This window comes from Lipotes vexillifer, unplaced genomic scaffold, assembly GCF_000442215.2.
Source record: "Lipotes vexillifer unplaced genomic scaffold, Lipotes_vexillifer_v1.1 scaffold815, whole genome shotgun sequence".
Classification (NCBI taxonomy): Eukaryota; Metazoa; Chordata; class Mammalia; order Artiodactyla; family Lipotidae; genus Lipotes; species Lipotes vexillifer.
In genome coordinates, this window is record NW_006773723.1 from 1,178,160 (window position 1) to 1,198,089 (window position 19,930).

Consider the following 19,930-nt stretch of genomic DNA (forward strand, 5'->3'; position numbering starts at 1 on the left):
ATAGATTAGAAACTCCGGCAACAGGCTAGTCCCAAAGCCATCAGTAATGAGGAGGCTTGGAGCTAGGTTTCAAGGTGGGCTTGATAAGAAGGGGGCAGGGCAAGAGGAAGCACAGCTTTGAAAGTGACCTATGCTGTTGTAACTTACGAAATAAACACGCTTAGGAATGAAGAGACAAAAGACACAACTAAGTGGTCAAGGGTACAGCAGACCAGGTAGGCGCTGAAAGAGTTTAAATGGTTAGGAAAGATTGGCAACAGCCCAAGTGGGCAGAGAAGCCTCCGTGGAATAGCCCTGAAGAATAGATAGAATTTGGTCATTTGAGAAAAGAATGCATTTACTGAAGACTAAAGATGTCCATTCAACTAAAAATAAGAATGTCAGATCAATTAGAAGAGCAGGACAGGTTACAGAGAATATTGAGAACATAAGAATAATTTAGATTTGACACAATAAAAGTCACTAAAGGCTTAAAGCTAGGAGAGTAGAAAATAAAAATATATAATTATTTTGGCAACTATTTGGTCACTAAGAAGGACCTCTGAGGTTTAAATCTCAAACTTGGGGACTTCCCTGGCAGTCCAATGGTTAAGACTCCATGCTTCCACTGCAGGGGCCATGGGTTCAATCCCTGGTCAGGGAATTAAGATCCTGCATGACACGCAGCGTAGCCAAAAACAAAACACAAAACAAAAAAAACCCAAACCTGACACTTATTTGTTATATTTAACTCCTGTTATTTTATTTTCAACCTTCAGTTTCCTCTGTAAAATGAGTACTAAAATCCCAGCTCACTGTACCGTTGGGATGATTAAACGAGATTACACAAGTAAAAGCCCCAGCACATGGCCTGGAATGTAGTTAACGCTCAAGTAATGTTAAATGTTACTGAGAAGCAGGTGGCAGTAATCCAGAAGTACAATAATTAATCGAAACAAAAGAAGATTCAAAATACCAAATACCCATCCCCTCGACATGGAAATACTACTATCATTAATTTACCCTCATAACTCATTCGTAAACACTCCCCAGATGTTCGGCACACACAGTATTACACTCCATAGTGTGGCAAACACTAAGAAAACCTAAGAAATACTCCCTCCCCTTACAGATCTTGATCTCAATAAGAAGTAATATACTTATGGAAAGTAACAGACCATAAATGATAGGTCCCAAACCTAAGTTAAGTACCATAGCAGTTAAGAGAAAGAATGAATCATGGGGTGAAAAATGACCACAGGGGTGTAATGGATTTGAATAAAAAGCAGTGGGAAATACTTTGTACAGTGTGCAAGTTGCAAATATTTTTATTAAAGAAATGGGCATATCTCTTTAACGTGTTAAAGAACTTCTGTAAGTCCAGTAAGAAAAACCAAATCCTTCTCGCCCTACCAAAACATGAAAAAGGACAGAGACAACTCACAGAAAAAAATAAGCAGCTCTTAAATACATAAAAAGCTCACTCTCAATCATAAGAGATCCATTTTTTTAGACTACAAAGGGCTAAATATGAGATAACACAGTTGGAGAGAATGAAGGAAAGCAGGAAACCTCATAACCTGCTGGTGAGAGAGGAAACTGGAATAATTTCTAAGGAAGCAGGAACTATCTAAATTAAAAGCCCTCACAACCTTTGACGTAGCAATTCTACATCTAGGAATCCATTCTACAGATATACTTAAGTAGCAACATTTGTAGAAGCAAAGGATTATAATCAAAACACTGGTTAAATAAACAGTGGAACATTAGAATGTTAACAACGTGAAGCTGTGAAAGAAGGAAGCTACTTTATACAGGGATCTAGAGTAATTTCTAAGATACATTTTAAGTGAAAAAAGTAGGGCGCAGGGCGTTCTCTTACTTGTGTGGGACAAAAACATGAAAAAGTTGGTAAATTTATAGAGTATCCTTGATGGGCACACAAACTTAGTAGCAATGGCTGTCCCTGGTGAGGGGAACCAGGTGACTAAGTTTCAAAGGAAGAGTCACTCATCACTGGATGCCTATCTTGAACATGTTAAAAAATTCAAAGTGTATACTTCCTACCAATCGAAACAAGGGAACAAAATAAATCAAAACATTCACTGTTATCAATATTGTCCATTTGTAGGATGGACAGATGACTTGCATCTTCTTTATGCATTTCTATAATTTTCATAAGAAAATGTTTTAAAGGAGATGACAGTGTGAAGGAGGAAATTCTAGATAAGAAAGAATATGAGCAAATCTAGAGGGCAGGCTGAATACAGAATATTTAGGTTATAATACACAGGCAAGCCTAAATAAAGCAGACTTTTTTTTACGAGTTTTACAAACTTTATTGCACTGATTAAAATTCTAGGTCTCCATTTCATATTTCTAAAAAAGACTGTTTTTGAAATGAGATATACAACTGTGCCTCACATATAGAAAGGCTGTGGTAATGCTGCAGAATGTACGAAAGATTAGGTTGGGGGCTAAGCTCTCACGGCATTTTTGGTGCTGGACAAAGCAGTGCAAACGAATCCACAGGCCTTTGTTGACATTAAAGCAGAAAGACGACAAAGGTACTGTTAAGATTAATTTGACACATCAGAATGCGGCTACTCTACAAGTAAAAATAGCCAATTTCTGGCCACAGGCATGTTTCTTGTGGCTCAGGTAGCATTTTAAGGGTCTGGAAAAGCAACAAAGTCCAGAAGCTCTGATTGTTAAAAGCCCACAATCCACGTAAGGAAGACGTGGTTTCCCTCTTTAGACAGGCTGGGCACTCTCCGTGTGTTTTCCTACATTGTGGCCTTAACAGACTCACTTCTTTCACGTACCTACCTCTTCTGGCCTCCAGACAGGGTTCTGGATTGCTAACAGACACCCGGGTGAAGTCACTGGACTGGAACACTGGTGGTGGGAGACGGGAGGGCTCAGCAGGGGACCAAGGACGCAGGCTGCCCGTGAGAGATGGAGGCCGGGAACTAGGCCAGGCCACGCAGTCTAGTCCTGGCTTCACCACTTATTAGTTCTGCGACCTGGGACTAATGAGTTACGTAATTTCTGTCTCATTTTCCCCCATCTATAAAATGGAGACATAACAGTACCTACCTCACAGTTGTTAAGGATTAAATGAACAAATATTTGTAAAGCACTTAGCACAATGCCTGGCACAGAATTAGTTTTTGTGAAATTTATTGCATGACCTCAGTTCTAACAGAAATAAAAATTTACAGACTTTACACTTGACAGGTACAGCAAAAAGAGAGGGGAACTCTCAAAGATGACAGTAAATGGAGATTTAGAAGGTATCTACACAGAGGTAAATGAAGACAAGAGATGAGTTCTTCAAGGGTCAACATTTAGACAAAAATCAAATAGCTGAGGACTTAGCCTCAAAGAAAAAATCCCTCTGACTGGATACAGAAAGATGAGTCACATAAAGTGTGAATAGAAGGCACAGTGTCTTGCTTGAGAATCAAAGACAAGAAGAGAATCATGTCAAACTTCCAATAACAATAATTCCATCTTATACTTGTACCAGTACTATATATATGTAATATTCTCCTAAAATAATTCTATAAGAATCAGGATATTATAAGTTAATTTTAACTTCATTCAATGGAGTATTATACCCCTTTCTCCTGCTTTTTGAAAAAATAAAAACCAAATGACAAAATAAATGGGGGAAATTTGCCTAGCATTAATCAGCCAGAAATAAACATGCCCAGAAAAGAAAAAAAATACAGCCTGACATTTTTCCTATTTGCCCAACGAGTTAAATAGTACCCTCCATTTATTTTTTACTGATTAAAAAAAAAAATTCTTTGTTCATTCTCTTAAAAAAATATTTGAGCATTAAATACTAGCCAGGTACTACTACAGACTTTCTCGGTTCTCAAAGAGCTAAGTAGGGGACAGACACTGGTAAATATAATTTTAATCTAATGCAATAAACACTACAATGCATATATGTACAGGGGCACTGATCCAAACCCAGGAAGAAGCAGGTGTGGTGCTGGGAAGGAGATGAATGGAAGATGCCCGGGAATTAGTCGGATAATGCACTTGCAGGGAGTGAGGAGAAGGTGCTGCACAGTGTGGATACAAACAGGTTTTAGCGAAATCAGTAATGCTTATACCACAAAAATGCAATATCCATTCAATTTTAATTATGTTACCTTTTATTATTTTACAATATATTTCAAAAAATGCTGTTACAGTTGCCTTAACTGCTCTATATATAAGACCTGGAATCAAAGAACACTGAGAATTAGAACACACAAACATCAAGCTGTAATACCTACTTGTGCTAAAAAATTACTATCAAAAGGATGTCGTTTTTTAAATAAGCAGATGTGTGACAATGCAAAATAAAATACAAACCTGTTAGAACAGTAAACTTTGTTTCAATGGCTATAGAAAGGAGGTGGTTTTGTTTTGTTTTGTTTTGTTTTTTCAACACATCTGGTCTGGCAGCAAGTTGTACTATGCATTTAAAGCAATACATGCCCTGAAAGCTTATATTTTCAGTTGTGCACATCACCTGAATCAGAGCCCAGGTGAAAAAATATTACTTTCCATACCCTCAACACCCCTCCCTCTATAAGGTCACAATGTTCTTGAACTCAAGATTCTAGTTGGCGAACTATTTTACAATAATTCTTCTCCAGTGACACTGGATGCTTTTAGTTTTCTCTAAAAGAGAAGCAATGAAAATGCAAGGAAACCCTACAGGGTCCAATTTTCACTTCACATTCTCCAAGGAGTAAAATAGCAGCTCTACATGTTGATGAAAAAAGTTTTTGATTTCCTCCTATTAGTTTTTAATCATATTAGCATTAAACTTTATCTGGAGTTAGTTGGATTTCCAAAAGAAAATTTTTGTTGCCAAATATTTCAGAAATTTAATAAAGCATGACATATATGTAATTAGCTCTTAAATCTATACCAAAAATATACATGTATATATATTTATATTTATTTATCTTACCTTTGCTGAAGTCCTGTTTTTTTTTCTGGCAGAAAGTTTACGTGGATGGACAAATGCTGGCTTTCTTTCTTTATAAGCAATAATTTGAGTCTTTTTTCTTTTCATTCAATATGACTGCATGTTCATAATAAATTCACAAAAAGCCCTACAAGGAAACACCTACTGAATAGGCATCTGCCAAGTAATTCATGTTTTAAGGTTAGACTCTACCAAATAGCACTATGGCATTATAGGCATTCCATTTTTGTTTTCTTTTTTCAAGTCTGTCAGTTCTTTACTACTTTTTTTTTTCTTCTTCTTACCAGGGGATAGTGTGTAATCACAAAGTAAGGCCTAGAGACCATTTACAATCACTCCCAACATTAGGGTGGACATAATTCTCAAGAGCTGATATAAACCAAACTGAACAGTAGTCAACTAGAACCACATTTGGTCACATTCAAATGGTCTCCAATAACACTTTGCTGATATACGTTTCCTTCTCGACTGATTTTGTGTTAATTTTTTAAAATTATAACAAATAAGACTGCCAAGTTTTTGTAGAGTTGTATTTTTAGGGGTTTGTTACGTTGCAATGAATATGTTTTAATTCACAAAATGTCACTAGTGACGTCCTTTCTATAAACATGGTTGGCAAAATAAAAAAGGCACAAAAGGGGAATTATGAGAAATGCTTTCAAAGCAAGTATCTTTCATGAGAAAGAAAGAGTACCAAAGCAAGTATCTTTCATGAGAAAAAGCAGAGAAAAGTGTTCAGTAATTCATGCACAACTTGAGCTAAAAAAAAAAAAAAAAAACTTCTCTTCAGATAGGTCCTGAGGCTTGAGAAAACAAGTTTTCCTAATCACGTGCTTTGTGTAAAATAAAATGTAAAGCTGCACAAATACATGTTTGGTTTAACGGTGGACCCATGTTTTTTAAAAAGTGAGGCAATTTAAACAAAGGAAAACAAAACCAAAACACCTTCATAAACAAAGCAATTCCACCTGTAGCCTCTGTCCTTCTTTACCACTTAGTGGGGTAAAATGTCCAGTAAAATGTAAAATGCAGCATTCTTAATCATGTAATCTAGAAACTTTTCATGACAACTTATTGCAAATTGCACTTGACAGTTCACCACAACAATGGAAAACTGGCCCCTTGTTCGTTTACACAGTCCTTGAGCCCCAACCTGAAGTCACCAGTAAAACGATCTGGATAAAAAGTTTGCAGCTGTGCTCAGCCAGCTAGCTCCACCCTCTGGGTGTGAGCCCACCCGAGACACTGCTTTGTCCTGCTCCTTTGTGGGACTCTCGTCCTCAGGCAGGTAGTCGGGCAGCTCTGTGTTCTGTTCTACTTCCACAGGCGTGTCTTGGAACGGGACCAGCATCTGATGCAGAGAGCATGTTAAGAGTTGTTACAAAGTCAACCTAATTGATATAGGCACATGTCAAACGTTAAAAGTCAACTTTACTTCTCATTGTCATCACCATATTTATTCTCAGAGGCTGTATTCCTTTAAAAAGTATCCTCTTCTACGAAGGTAGGCCCAATTGTTGAGCTCTGTGTAAGCACAGAAGGAAGAAGTACGCATGAAAATTCTGATGCTTTTCTCCTGAGGCTCCAGGAATAAATGTTCCACCTCTATTTAAAGACGACAAAAACAAGCATCCGGCTGCTATGCGGCCCTGAAGGGCCAATGAACCTCCTTCCTATGGAAACTCAAATGAGCTAAAGCCATATAGATTCCTCTTCCCTATCACAAAGCCAGTGGAAAGAGCAGCAAGATGCAGAGATTATCACTATATATACCTGCCCAACGATGGGACTGGATCTTTATTTTCAGACTGGCAAAACCAATTAAGGGTTAGAAAGTATTTACCAACCAATGGGAGGAAACCACATATCCTTTATTTCCGAATAAAATCAGCAAGACATCTCCACTGACATCAAGAACAGAGTCTGAGAGATTCTGAAATCCACCAAAGATCTCTCTGTATTTCTAAAAGTGTTAACTGTTAACCAAGAAACATTAGGATAATCTGACTCAGCCACATCGCTATATACTCAGCAGCTATTAGTCTAGAAATACTAGCAATCTGCTGGCCACAAGGGCTAATCAAGAGGGAGTCAAGCATAAAGCAAACTAAATAGAGCTTTTACCTCTTCTCCACTTTCGCTTTTCACGACTTGTTGAGCCTTCATGACCTTGGTTGATGCTATCGCTGATGCCAAAGCCTAGGCCAGGATAAAAAGACAACAATTTTGAACACCGATGTGTTTACCCATAACCTCAAGCATATTTAGCTATTTAAAATACCAACCTCTGCTTTCAGATCTGAACGGATTCGCACCACACATCTTTGAACAGCCATTTGAAAAGTAAAGCTAATAACGCCTTTAATTTTTAACAAAGCCTCTTCACACAGGTTTCTCCGAGACTGAAAAAGTAAAAGCAAATTGTTATTAAAACTGGGAAAATAATAAGGGAATAAATCAAATCAAACAACACTGAACTAGTCTTTATATTTGCGGGAAAGGAGGGAACACAGGGCAAGGGAAAGCTAATGTCCCTATTTCAATTCTACAGTCACATATTTGAAGGCACAGAAAGGGTGGTGCTTAGTCAAGTTTATGAAAATTGATAAGATCCAACAAAATAGTAATTCCTACTAGATTTTTTTCAAGCTTCATTACTAATATTTAATTTTAATCATTTTAATCAGAAATAAATTTGCCAATGTTAATTTAAATCTTAAACCAAACAAAATGGAAGAATATACAGAAAACATGCTGAAAAGCAGAGTTTCCTCAAGCTCAAGGGTGGGCAAACTACGGTCCAACAGCTGTTCTTGTAAATAAAGTTTTATTGGAAACACCCACACCTATCTATTTACATATTGTCCAAGTCTAGTTTCACCCTCTAGCAGAGTTAGTAGTCATAACAGAGACCATATGCCTGTAAACCTGAAGTGTTTACTATCCAGCCCTTTAAAGAAAGGGTTTACTGACCCCTGCTCTAGCGTAAAAACCTCCAGGGATAAATTCTAACAGACTGAAGTTAGAATTAGTGCGCATTCAGTGTATGAGTCACTATTTTTTAAATCACTTGGTATTTATATCACCGCATCCCTCATTCATGGCATTCTCAGTGGTTACCACTGCATTCTCAAGGGTTATCAATATCCACTTTTTGGTTCTCATTTTCCTCTTGACAACACAATATAACATACGCCCTTCAATGCTTCTTTGACTTCTTAATAATACACTACCCTGGTGTTCTGCTTACACCACTGAGTATTTCATCTGTCTCATTTTATCTCCAAGGTCCAGTGCTAAAACTAAGTGATTTTCTTTCTACTTCATCCCTCAGTAGCCTATTCAGATCACTTCAACCATCACTACCATGTAGAAGCACAGAAGTCTACCTCCAATGACTTTATTTTCATTTGTCTACAAACACATCCACGTGGATAACAAGTGGTCATCTTAAACACAAGATCCAAAGAGAAAATGAATTAAAAAGTAACTACAGTTCTCCCCATCCCTCCCTCCTCCTCCAACCCATACATCAAATCAACATCTCTAAATTATCCTGTTTCTGTATTGAGACCAGACTCCGATTCAGTACTTCTGAGGGGACAGGAATCAGCAAACGACACCAAGTCTCTGGGTCATAGCCTAGGAAGCACAGCCTTCAATTACCTGATTCATTCTTTTCTATTGAATAAAATCAGTCTTCAAACTTATTCCCACATCCTTCAAAACAACTCACATCATTGTTTATCTCCTACTTAAACTATTTTTCCACTTCTGTGTTTCAACACTATTCAGGCAAGGGTCTCGCATACAGTGGTGCATGGCAGCGCACAGGGCTCATGTACTGCACTGTCCCTTCTGCAAAGCACCTTTGGTGGATTAGTGCCCAAAAGGTCCATGTTTATCTCTTCCACATATTCAACACCAGGTAAACTTAACAGTGAACGAAAGTTTACATAGCATATACAACATGAAAGTTAGGATACTACTAGTCTAATCTGTTTCCTTATTTTAAATGTGAGGAAACCAAAAAAGATAAATGTTAAGCAACTTGCCTGGTTTATCACAAGAGTCTGATGTTAAATTCCAACTATGTGTGACAGTGAAAAACCAGACTCACGATGCCAATTCATCTTTATTTTAACACAAATTAACACATTTGCAACAGGTAAAGGGGGGTGTCCAATTCCAAGATGTAAACATGAGATCTTCAACAGAGCAAATAGGATCAAGAATTCGCTACGAAGGATGAGTAACTTCTTGATGGGGACAGAGGGTCAAGATTAAGTTTTAAGAATCATAAGCAGATAAAATTAGGAACTGGGCAAGGAGGTAGATGGGTCAAAGTTAACTGCCTGGCAATTGCTAGGAGAAGGGTTGGGGCGGGGCAGAGAAGAGAGGGGGAAGGGGAGGGGGAGGAAGGAAGAGGAAGGGGGAGGGGGAGAGAGTGTATGTATATCAATTTGAAAGATGTAGATAGTAGCCTCTCTCCAATTTCTAAAGACTCCATAGTAGCATGATTTGCAGCTGAGGAAATAATGCAAAGGGAAAAATGCTTGTGACAATCCAAAATCAGGAATATCTTTCTAAAAGCCTTGATACATACACTAAAATAATGTACACTGCTTTCATTACTAGTGAGAGTAGACACGTTTCCCTGTGTAGCTGTCCAAAGCAGCAGTTAAGAGCGGGGTTCTGCAGCTAGACCCACGCTGCCTAGATTCAAATCCCATGTCCTTCACTTACCACTTCTACTACACTAGGAAGCTATTTAAATTTGGTGTGCTTCTGTCTCATCTGTAAACTGGGAATATAAGTAGACCTTATAGTTTTAAGAAAAATAAATGAGTTAACACACCAGAAAGGTACCTCCAAGTACTGCAATAAATGTTAGCTGATACTATGTACAGGAAATTACATCTCTTCCAGGAATTTCCCATTTTCCTGTTAGATTTTCTTTTGTTGATTTTTTTAATATATATTTTTAATTTTTATTCTTTTTAATTGGAGTATACAATGTTGTGTTACAATGTTGTGTTAGTTTCTGCTGTACAATGAAGTGAATCAGCTATATGTATACATATATTCCCTCCCTCTTGGACCTCCCTCCCACCCTCTCCCCTCATCCCACCCATCTAGGTGATCACAGAGCACCGAGCTGAGCTCCCTGTGCTATGCAGCAGATTCCCACTAGCTACCTATTTCACACACAGTAATAAGGCCACTAACCTGATGTCAATTATTCATTACAAATATTTTCCTACTTGTTTTTACGTTTTAAGAATACATTTGACAAAGCAAAAACTTTACTGTTAAACTAGAGCTCTTTCCTAAAGCAATTTCTTCCACATCCTTTTATTACTCTTAGGTATCTTCTTAGTTGTCTATGTGTGAAGGCTTGACATTCATGGCTCCCTTTCTTGGGAACATGCAGTCTTCCACAGATATCCAGTGGCTCACTCCTAAGTTTTGGGTAAATGTCAGTTTCTCCAAGAGGATTTTTAAACCATCCTATTTAAGACTATAATCCACCATCCCACCCCTTAGCGATCCCTAGCTACCTTCCCTTTATTTTTTTTTTATTTTTATTTTTTTCGGTACGCGGGCCTCACACTGCTGTGGCCTCTCCCCCTGCGGAGCACAGGCTCCGGACGCGCAGGCTCAGCGGCCATGGCTCACGGGCCCAGCCGCTCCGCGGCATGTGGGATCTTCCCAGACCGGGGCACGAACCCGCGTCCCCTGCATCGGCAGGCGGACTCTCAACCACCGTGCCACCAGGGAAGTCCTCTTCCCTTTATTTTTGTCCATGGAACTTACCACTACTACTATACTATAAAACTTGGCTTGTTGACGGCCTCCTCCAACTATGAGATTAGCTTAATGAAGTCAAACATAGGATTTATGAGAACTTTTGCTTAATTTGGTCACCGCTGTATCCCTGGTGCCTAAAATAGTGCCTGGCACATACTCAGGTGCCAGCTTATGCCACCAAAACATTACAGTACAGTTTCAGAGTTAACTTGCCTTTTTTTTTTTTTTTTTTTTTTGGATTTTAGCAATTACATTTTTAAGATATAGTGGCCTATATATTTTTTTGTAATTAATTAATTAATTAATTTACTTTTGGCTGCACTGGGTCTTCATTGCTGCACATGGGCTTTCTCTAGTTGCGGGGGCTACTGTTCATTGCAGTGCACGGGCTTCTCATTGAGGTGGCTTCTCTTGTTGCAGAGCACAGGCTCTAGGCATGTGGGCTTCCGTAGCTGTGATGCACGGGCTTAGCTGCTCCACGGCATGTGGGATCTTCCCAGACCAGGGCTTGAACCCGTGTCCCCTGCATTGGCAGGTGGATTCTTAACCACTGCGCAACGAGGGAAGCCCCCTATGTGGCCTATATTTCTGTGTGTGTGAGCTTTGTTGGGTTTTATTATTTGGTTTCTGCTAGCTTTAAAAAGGAACTGTACTGTTTTCATTAACATTAAACAAATGGTACTAGTGACAATTTATATATCTTAATATCTTTCATTCAATTAATTTATATTTACCAGAACCTGCTTTCTAGAAATTTTTGGGATCTTGTGGCCCCAGTTTCAATAAGATAGCTGTTAACTTATTTGGCAATGTCGTGTATAATATGCACATGAAAAGTTTTCCCCAACCCCTGTTTACCGAATCCTAAATCCTGAGGGTTAGGTGCCCCAATACCACAACTAGAAAAAGCTGTGGATAATCCAATGTAACCTACCTGGCACAGCTAAAGAGATAAGTGGTAATCCACCAGTTGCCACCCCTCAATATGTGAAGGTATATAACTTATCACTGCTCAAGATAACTTCAGGGAGACCTGCAATTCCAGTCAAGATGGAGTAACAGGGACCATATTTACCCTCAAGGCTTAAACAACTAAAAATACAGACAAAATAGAATGAATAAAACAATGATTTCCAGGTGTTGGAAAGCAGACGCCCCCCGAGAGAAGGAAAGCAAATAAACTGAGGCTCACCAGCACAGCAGCATATTGCCTGGAAAATTTTTAGGCTGCAACTCACAAAGCAGGAAGCCAAGCAGAACCAGCAGTCTCCCCAAGTTGAGGACACAAAGTTGAAAATTCAGGGAGGTCAAGGCAACTATAACTCATAGCACAGAGCATGAGAGGACACAGTTGCACAAAGGGGGCCCCGCAGAGAGAAGACACACACCCGAGATCGGCAATGGGTTCCCCTCTGGTTTTCAGCTGAGTGATGAAGGGTGCACAAATGTGAGCAAACAACCAGGCTGGAAAGGAATAGAAGGAACCATCCTGCATAGTCACACAGGGCTGGGAATACTTCCTGTCCCCATCAGCCAGAGCAGAGAAAACTGATATACACAGGGCATAGACAGAGAACCCAGAAGAGTATGGCCTCAGTACTGTAGTAAAATTATCCCTAGGTTAAACAGTACTGTAGTCTGCCTACCACAGCTTAAAGGCAAGACTCAAAAACATCTAATGTTTGCAAGTAACTTAACTGATCCAGAACAAAATTCAAGAATATTTAAAGGCTTTGCATACAAATACATGCTGTATCCCAATATGTAAAATTTGTAATATCTGGCATCCAATCAAAAATTATGAGGCGTGCAAAGAAGCAAGGAAATACAACCTATAACTAGAAAAATCAACCTACAGAAACACACTCAAAAGTAACACAGATGACTGAATTAGTTGACAAAGACATTAAACAGTTATTCTAACCATATTCTGTATGTTCAAGTAGACAAAGTATAAACTGTTAAGGAGATATAAAAAAGGCTCAAATCAAACTTCTAGAGATAAATAAAATAATGTCTATGGTGAAAACAAACACTGGTTGAGATTAACAGCAAAGTAAACACCGGTAGAAGAAAAATTTAGCAAATATAGCAACAGAAACCATCCAATATGAAAGAGAAAAAAGAATGAAAATGAAATTAACAGAGTATCAGTGAGCAATGGGACAACTTCACAGGGTTGAATATGTCACAGGAATCCCTGAAAGACAGAAAAAATACTTGAAAAAATAATGGAAAAAATTCCCAAATTTGCTGCAAACTATAAACCCAGAGATCCAAGAAGCTGAATAAACATGAAGAAAATGATACCAAGGCACATCATAAACAAACTGATCAAAAGCAGTAATAAAAGAGAAACTATTAAAACAGGCAGAGGGAAAAAGTAAGATACATTACACATAGATGAACAAAAAAAAGAATGACAGAATTCTGAATAGAAACAATACAAGGGAGAAGACAGTGGGACAATATTCATAAAGTATGGTAAGAAAATGAACTGTCATCTAGAGTTCTATACACATAAAAATATCTTTCAAAAGAAAAATACAATAAGGACTTTTCCGGATACACAAAACTCAAAGAGTTAGAGACCTCAATATCCATCTGACTTTTTTTTTTAATTAATTAATTTATTTATTTTTTGGCTGCATGGGGTCTTCATTGCTGTGTGCGGGCCTTCTCCAGTTGCAGCAAGCGGGATCTGCTCTTAGTTGCAGTGCACAGGCTTCTCATTGAGGTGGCTTCTCTTGTTGCAGAGCACGGGCTCTAGGCGCACGGGCTTCAGTAGTTGTGACACGCAGGCTCAGTAGTTGCAGCTTGCGGGCTCTAGAGCACAGGCTCAGTAGTTGTGGCACACGGGCTTAGCTGCTCTGCAACATGTGGGATCTTCCCGGACCAGGGCTTGAACCCATGTCCCCTGCACTGGCAGGAGGATTCTTAACCACTGCGCCACCGTGGAAGCCCATCTGATTTTCAAAAATGGATAGAACAGCTGGACAGAAGATCAACAAGGAAGACAATGACTTAACACTGTAAACCAACTAAACCTAACAGACACTTGTAGAACACTCCAACCAAAGGTATATACATTCTCAAGTGCACGTGGAACATTTGCCAGGATAGACCTTTAGGCCACAAGACAAGCCCCAACAAGTGTAAAAGGATTGAAATCATGCATATGAAATGAGATCAGAAATCGGTTAACAGAAGGAAATTTAGGAAATTTATGAATATATGGAAATTAAACAACAAACACCTAAACAACCAATGGGTCAAACAAGAAATCACCAAAAAAATTAGAAAATACTTTCAGATGAATGAAATGAAAAACTACATACCAAATCTGATGGTATGCAGAGACAGCAGTGCTTAGAGGGAAATTTATAGCTATAATAACTACATTAAAGTAGAAGAAAATCTCAAACCAATTACCTAATATTCCATTTAAGAAACAAGAAAAAAGGGCTTCCCTGATGGTGCAGTGGTTAAGAATCTGCCTGCCAATGCAGGGGACACGGGTTCGAGCCCTGGTCCGGGAAGATGCCACATGCCGCAGAGCAACTAAGCCTGTGCACCACAACTACTGAGCCTGCGCTCTAGAGCCCACAATCCACAACTACTCAGCCCATGAGCCCATGTGCCTAGAGCCCGTGCTCTGCAACAAGAGAAGCCACCGCAATGAGAAGCCTGCTTGCTGCAACTAGAGAAAGCCCACACACAGCAACAAAGACCCAACACAGCCAAAAAAAAATTAAAAAGAAACAATAAAAAGAAGAGCAAACTAAACCCAAAGCAAATGGAAGGAAAAGGTTAGAGCAGGGGAAGAAAAGAAATAGAGAATGGGGGAGGGGTGGATAGAAAAATCGATGAAACCACAAGTTGATTCTTTGGAAAGAGCAACAAAATTGATAAACCTTTAGCTAGATTGACCAAGAAAAGAGAGGAAGAAGACTCAAATTACTAAGAGCAGGAATAAAAGAGGATATATTATGACCAATTTTACCAGAAGAAAAGGATTATAAGCGAATACTATGAACAACTGTATGCCAACACATCAGATAACCTCTATGAAATGATATATTCCTCAAAAGACAAAACCATAGGGCTTCCCTGGTGGCGCAGTGGCTGAGAGTCCACCTGCCGATGCAGGGGACACGGGTTCGTGCCCCGGTCTGGGAAGATCCCACATGCCGCAGAGCGGCTGGGACCGTGAGCCATGGCCGCTGAGCCTGCGCGTCCAGAGCCCGTGCTCCACAACGGGAGAGGCCACAACAGTGAGAGGCCCGCGTACTAAAAAAAAAGAAAAAAAAAAGGACAAAACCATAAACTGACGCAAGAAAATATGAATAAACCTATACAACAAGTAAAGCAATTGAATTAATAATCAGAACATTTCCCCACAAAGAAAAGCCCAGGACCAAATGGCTTCACTGGTGAATTCTACTAAATGTTTAAAGAAGAGTAACACCTATCCTTCACAAACTCATCCAGACACTTCCCAAATCCTCTTATGAAGCCAGGATTACCCTGATACCAAAACCAGAAAAAGACAGCACGAAGGAAAAAAAGACTACAAACCAATATCCTGTATGAATACAGATGCAAAATGCCTCAATAATATACCAGCAAACTGAATCCAGAAGCACATTATAAAGATTATGCACCATGACCAATTGGGATTTATCCTAGGAACGAAGGGTTGGTTCAACATATGAAAATCAACTGATGCAATACATGATATTAACAGAACTAACTCATCTCAAGAATAAAGACAAATAATAAGCAATTTTTTAAAAAAATGGACAAAGAATGAACAGACATTTCTCCAAAAGAGAAAATCTGTGATAAATTAAAGACATACACAACAAACCCACTAAAAATGGCCAATAATTATGCATGTGAAAAGATACCATCACTGTAATTAGGTAAATGCAAATCAAAATCACAATAAGATACCACTTCACACCCACTAGAATAGCTATTTTTTTAAGAAATGGAAAATAAGAAATGTTGGCAGGGATGTGGAGAAACTTGACCCCTCACACCTTGCTGATGGGAATGTAAAATGCAGCGGCCACTGTGGAAAACAGTCTGGCAGTTGCTCGAAAAGCTAAATGTATCATCCAGCAATTCTACCCTTAAGAATATACCCAAGAGAACTGAGGACATATATCCACACAAAAACCTGTACATAAATGTTCATAGCAGAATTATTCATAATAGCCAAAAGGTGGAAATAAGCCAAATGTCCATCCTCAACAGACCTGTACTACTTACTATAAGAAATGTTAATGGAGTCCTTCAGGCAGAAGGAAAATGATATTAGATGAAAATCTGTATTTACACAAAGGAATAAAGAGCCCCAGAAATGGTAAATACGTGCGTAGACAGAAAATACTCTTATTTTTTAATGTCTTTAAATACTTGTAAATGATTAAGATGGATGGTAATTCTATGCTAAGTGTAATTTACCAAAAAAACTTTTTTTATCAAAAGAAAGAGAATATTTAATGTAATAACAAAGTAATTTGGGGTTTATAACATATGCAGAAGTAAAACATATAACAAGAACACAAAGGCAGAGATAAGGCAGATGAAAGTACAGTGTTATAAGCGTCTCATGGTGATTAGTGTTAATTGAAGCTAGACTAATAAGTTAAAGATAAGCCATGACAAAGCGAAAGAGTGGCATGGACATATACACACTACCAAATGTAAAATAGACAGCTAGTGGGAAGCAGCCGCATAGCACAGGGAGATCAGCTCGGTGCTTTGTGACCACCTAGAGGGGTGGGATAGGGAGGGTGGGAGGGAGGGAGACCTAAGAGGAAGGGGATATGGGGACATATGTATATGTATAGCTGATTCACTTTGTTATACAGCAGAAACTAACACACCATTGTGGAGCAATTATACTCCAATAAAGATGTTAAAATAAATAAATAAATATGATTTAAGACATGTTAAAAAAAAAAAGTTAAAGATACAGAAAATAAACCCTAAATAGAATTCAAAAATAAAAAAAAGATACACAAAATAAACCCTAAATCAACAAACATAAAAGAAAGGAAGGAAAGAGAATTAAGGCAAATAAGCTAACAAAGAAGATAAAATGCAATCATAAAAAACTTTCAATTACTCCAAAAGGCAGAAAAAGAGGAAGAGAACACATGAGACAAATAGAAAGCAATTAGCAAGATGGTTATTTTAAATCCAGTCATATCAATAATCATATTTAAGGCAAATGATCCCAGCACTCGTGTTAAAAGGTAGAAATTTTTCGATTGGATTAAAAAAGCAAGGCCCAACTATATGGTTCCTATAAGAAATCCATGTGAAATACAGACACAAATAGAAGATACACACTATATCAAAAGAACGCTTGAGCAGCTAATATTAAAAGCAGACAAGGGACTTCCTTGGCAGTCCACTGGTTAAGACCTTGCCTTCCAATACAGGGGGTGTGGGTTCGATCCCTGGTCAGGGAGCTAAGATCCCATGTGCCTTGTGGCCAAAAAACCAAAACAGAAGCAATATTGTAACAAATTCAATAAAGATTATAAAAAGGGTCCACATAAAAAAAAATATTTAAAAAAAAAGCAGAAAAGGTAGAATGAGTTGAGAAAAAACTACATTGTACAACTACTACTGTATAATACTTTAAAAGACAGTACAATTGGTATTACATTTTCCTTAAACGTTTGGTAGAATTCACCAATGAAGATATCAAGGCAAGAAATTGTCTTTATGGGAAGGTTTTTAACTACAAATCCAATTTCTTTGATAGACATAGAGCTATTCATTCAGGTTATCCATTTCTTTTTGAGTGAGCTTTGGCAATCCATCTTTCAAGAAATTTTCCTGTTTCATCTACATTATCAAATTTATTGGCATAAAGTTATTCAAAATATTCACTTATTTTCCTTTCAGTGTCCATATTAAAAGATCTATAGCAATGCTGTCTCATTTCTGATACTGATATTTTGTGACTTCTTTTATTCTTGATCAGTTTGGCTAGAGGTTTATCAATTTAATTGATCATGTCAAAGATCAGCTTTTGATTTCATTGATTTTTGTTTTCCATTCCACTGATTTTTTTTGTTTCTTCTCTTCTGCTTACTTTGGATTTAATTTGCTCTTCTTTTTCTAGTTTCTTAAGGTAGAAGCTTAAGTCACTGAGACCTTTCCCTTTTTGTATATAAATATTCAGGCATTTGGTGCTAATGAATTCCCCTCTAAACTCTGCTTTAGCTGCTTCCCACAAATTCTGATACTACATCTTTTTAAAAATATTTATTTATTTATTTATTTATTTTTGGCTGCATTGGGTCTCTGTTGTTGCGTGCAGACTTTCTCTAGTTGTGGAGAGTGGGGGCTACTCTTTGTTGAGGTGCACAGGCTTCCCACTGTGGTGGCTTCTCTTTGTTGCAGAGCAAGGGCTCTAGGCACGTGGGCTTCAGTAGTTGTGGCACACAGGCTCAGCAGTTGTGGCTCACGGGCTCTAGAGCACAGGCTCAGTAGTTGTGGCGCACGGGCTTAGGTGCTCCGCAACATGTGGGATCTTCCTGGACGAGGGCTCTAACCCACATCCCCTGCCCTGGTAGGTGGATTCTTAACCACTGTGCCACCAGGGAAGCCCCACATTTTCATTTTTATTCAGTTCAAAATACTTCCTAATTTCTCCTTTGATTTCTTCATTGACCCATGGATTATTTTAGAAATGTGTTAGTTTCCAAAATTCTTAGGAAGTTTTCCAGGTATCTTTCTGTGACTGATTTCTAACTTGCTTTTCACTGTGCTCAGAATTAGAACCACTTTGCTTGGTTCTAATTCTTTTAAATCAGGACTTGTTTTATGGGACACAATATGGTCTATCTTGGTAAATGTTTCACGTGCACATGAAAAGAATGAATATTATCTTGCTGCTGAGTGGGGCTTTCTATAAATATCAGTTAGGTTAAGTTGGTTGTTAGTGCTGCATCTTCTATATCCCTGTTGATTTTCTGTATACTTGTTCTATTAATTGAGACAATGGTATTCAAATCTCCAGCTCTAGTTGTGAATTTATTTCTCCTTGCATTTCCGTCAGTTTTTGCTTCATATACTTTGAAGTTCTATTACTAGGGCATAAATATTTACAATGGCTATGTCCTTTGAATAACTGACCCATTAAGCACAAAATGCCCCTCTTTATCAGAATAAAATGCTAATATTGGGACTTAGTCTTTTCTTTTTATTTACTTTTATTTATCTATTTTTGGCTGTGTTGGGTCTTCGTTGCTGCATGTGAGCTTTCTCTAGTTGTGGCGAGCGGGGGCTACTCTTCGTTGCAGTCTGCGGGCTTCTCATTGTCGTGGCTTCTTTTGGTGTAGAGCATAGGCATGTGGGCTTCAGTAGTTGTGGCACGTGGGCTTAGTAGTTGTGGCTCGCGGGCTCCAGAGAGCAGGCTCAGTAGTTGTGGCGCACGGGCTTAGTTGCTCCACAGCATGTGGGATCTTCCTGGACCAGGGCTCGAACCCGTGTCCCCTGCACTGGCAGGCAGATTCTTAATCACTGTGCACAGGGAAGGCAGGGACTTATTCTTAAAGACTGTTAGCAGGTAACACTGAGATAACCAGTTAACATGATTTCTCTCTCCCATGTTATGAACCATGTGTTTATAGAAGTCTTACCGTATCATCAAGACCATCTATATGCAAAACCACTGTTTTGGCACGTTTGTTTGTGGTTCCCAGAAAAAACTGAGCTTTCCTTCGACGTGAATTCATTTCATTGAAACTATCACCATCCGCCATATTGGAAGACTGAAGAATTTCATAGATTTCAGAGGCCAGCAGTTTTGTTTCTCCTGGAGTTGTAGTCCTTGAAAAGAAACATAAATTAACAAAGTAGTCTTGCCACTTCTACTGATTCTGTAATTTTATTCCTCAACTTGGCAAAACCTTGTTCTCTTCATTCTGATCTATACTTTATTTCTAGAGTCACACAAGCTACATCTACTTAGATAAACAAAACAGTTACAGACCACAGACTGGCAAAAATGGTTATAGGAAATAAATACTCCCACCACCACTATTTTTAACTTCCTTTATTTCATAGTTCAAAATGTCATCATTTTCATACAGTAATAAATTCCTTTCT

The 19,930-nt window shown here is 38.5% G+C and overlaps 1 protein-coding gene across 1 annotated transcript in view; it reads right to left on the reverse strand.

Moving 5' to 3' along the window:
• Positions 1-4,133: 4,133 nt before the first annotated feature.
• ARMC1 (armadillo repeat containing 1) overlaps positions 4,134-19,930 on the reverse strand; it is a 34,935-nt gene continuing 19,138 nt past the window's right edge. The window contains exons 4-7 of the mRNA XM_007448467.1: positions 19,462-19,651; positions 7,264-7,380; positions 7,103-7,177; positions 4,134-6,329 (exon numbers count right to left, since the gene is read on the reverse strand). Coding sequence (XP_007448529.1) covers positions 6,138-6,329; positions 7,103-7,177; positions 7,264-7,380; positions 19,462-19,651 — 574 coding nt within the window. The 3' untranslated portion in view covers positions 4,134-6,137. The remainder of the gene's footprint in view (positions 6,330-7,102; positions 7,178-7,263; positions 7,381-19,461; positions 19,652-19,930) is intronic.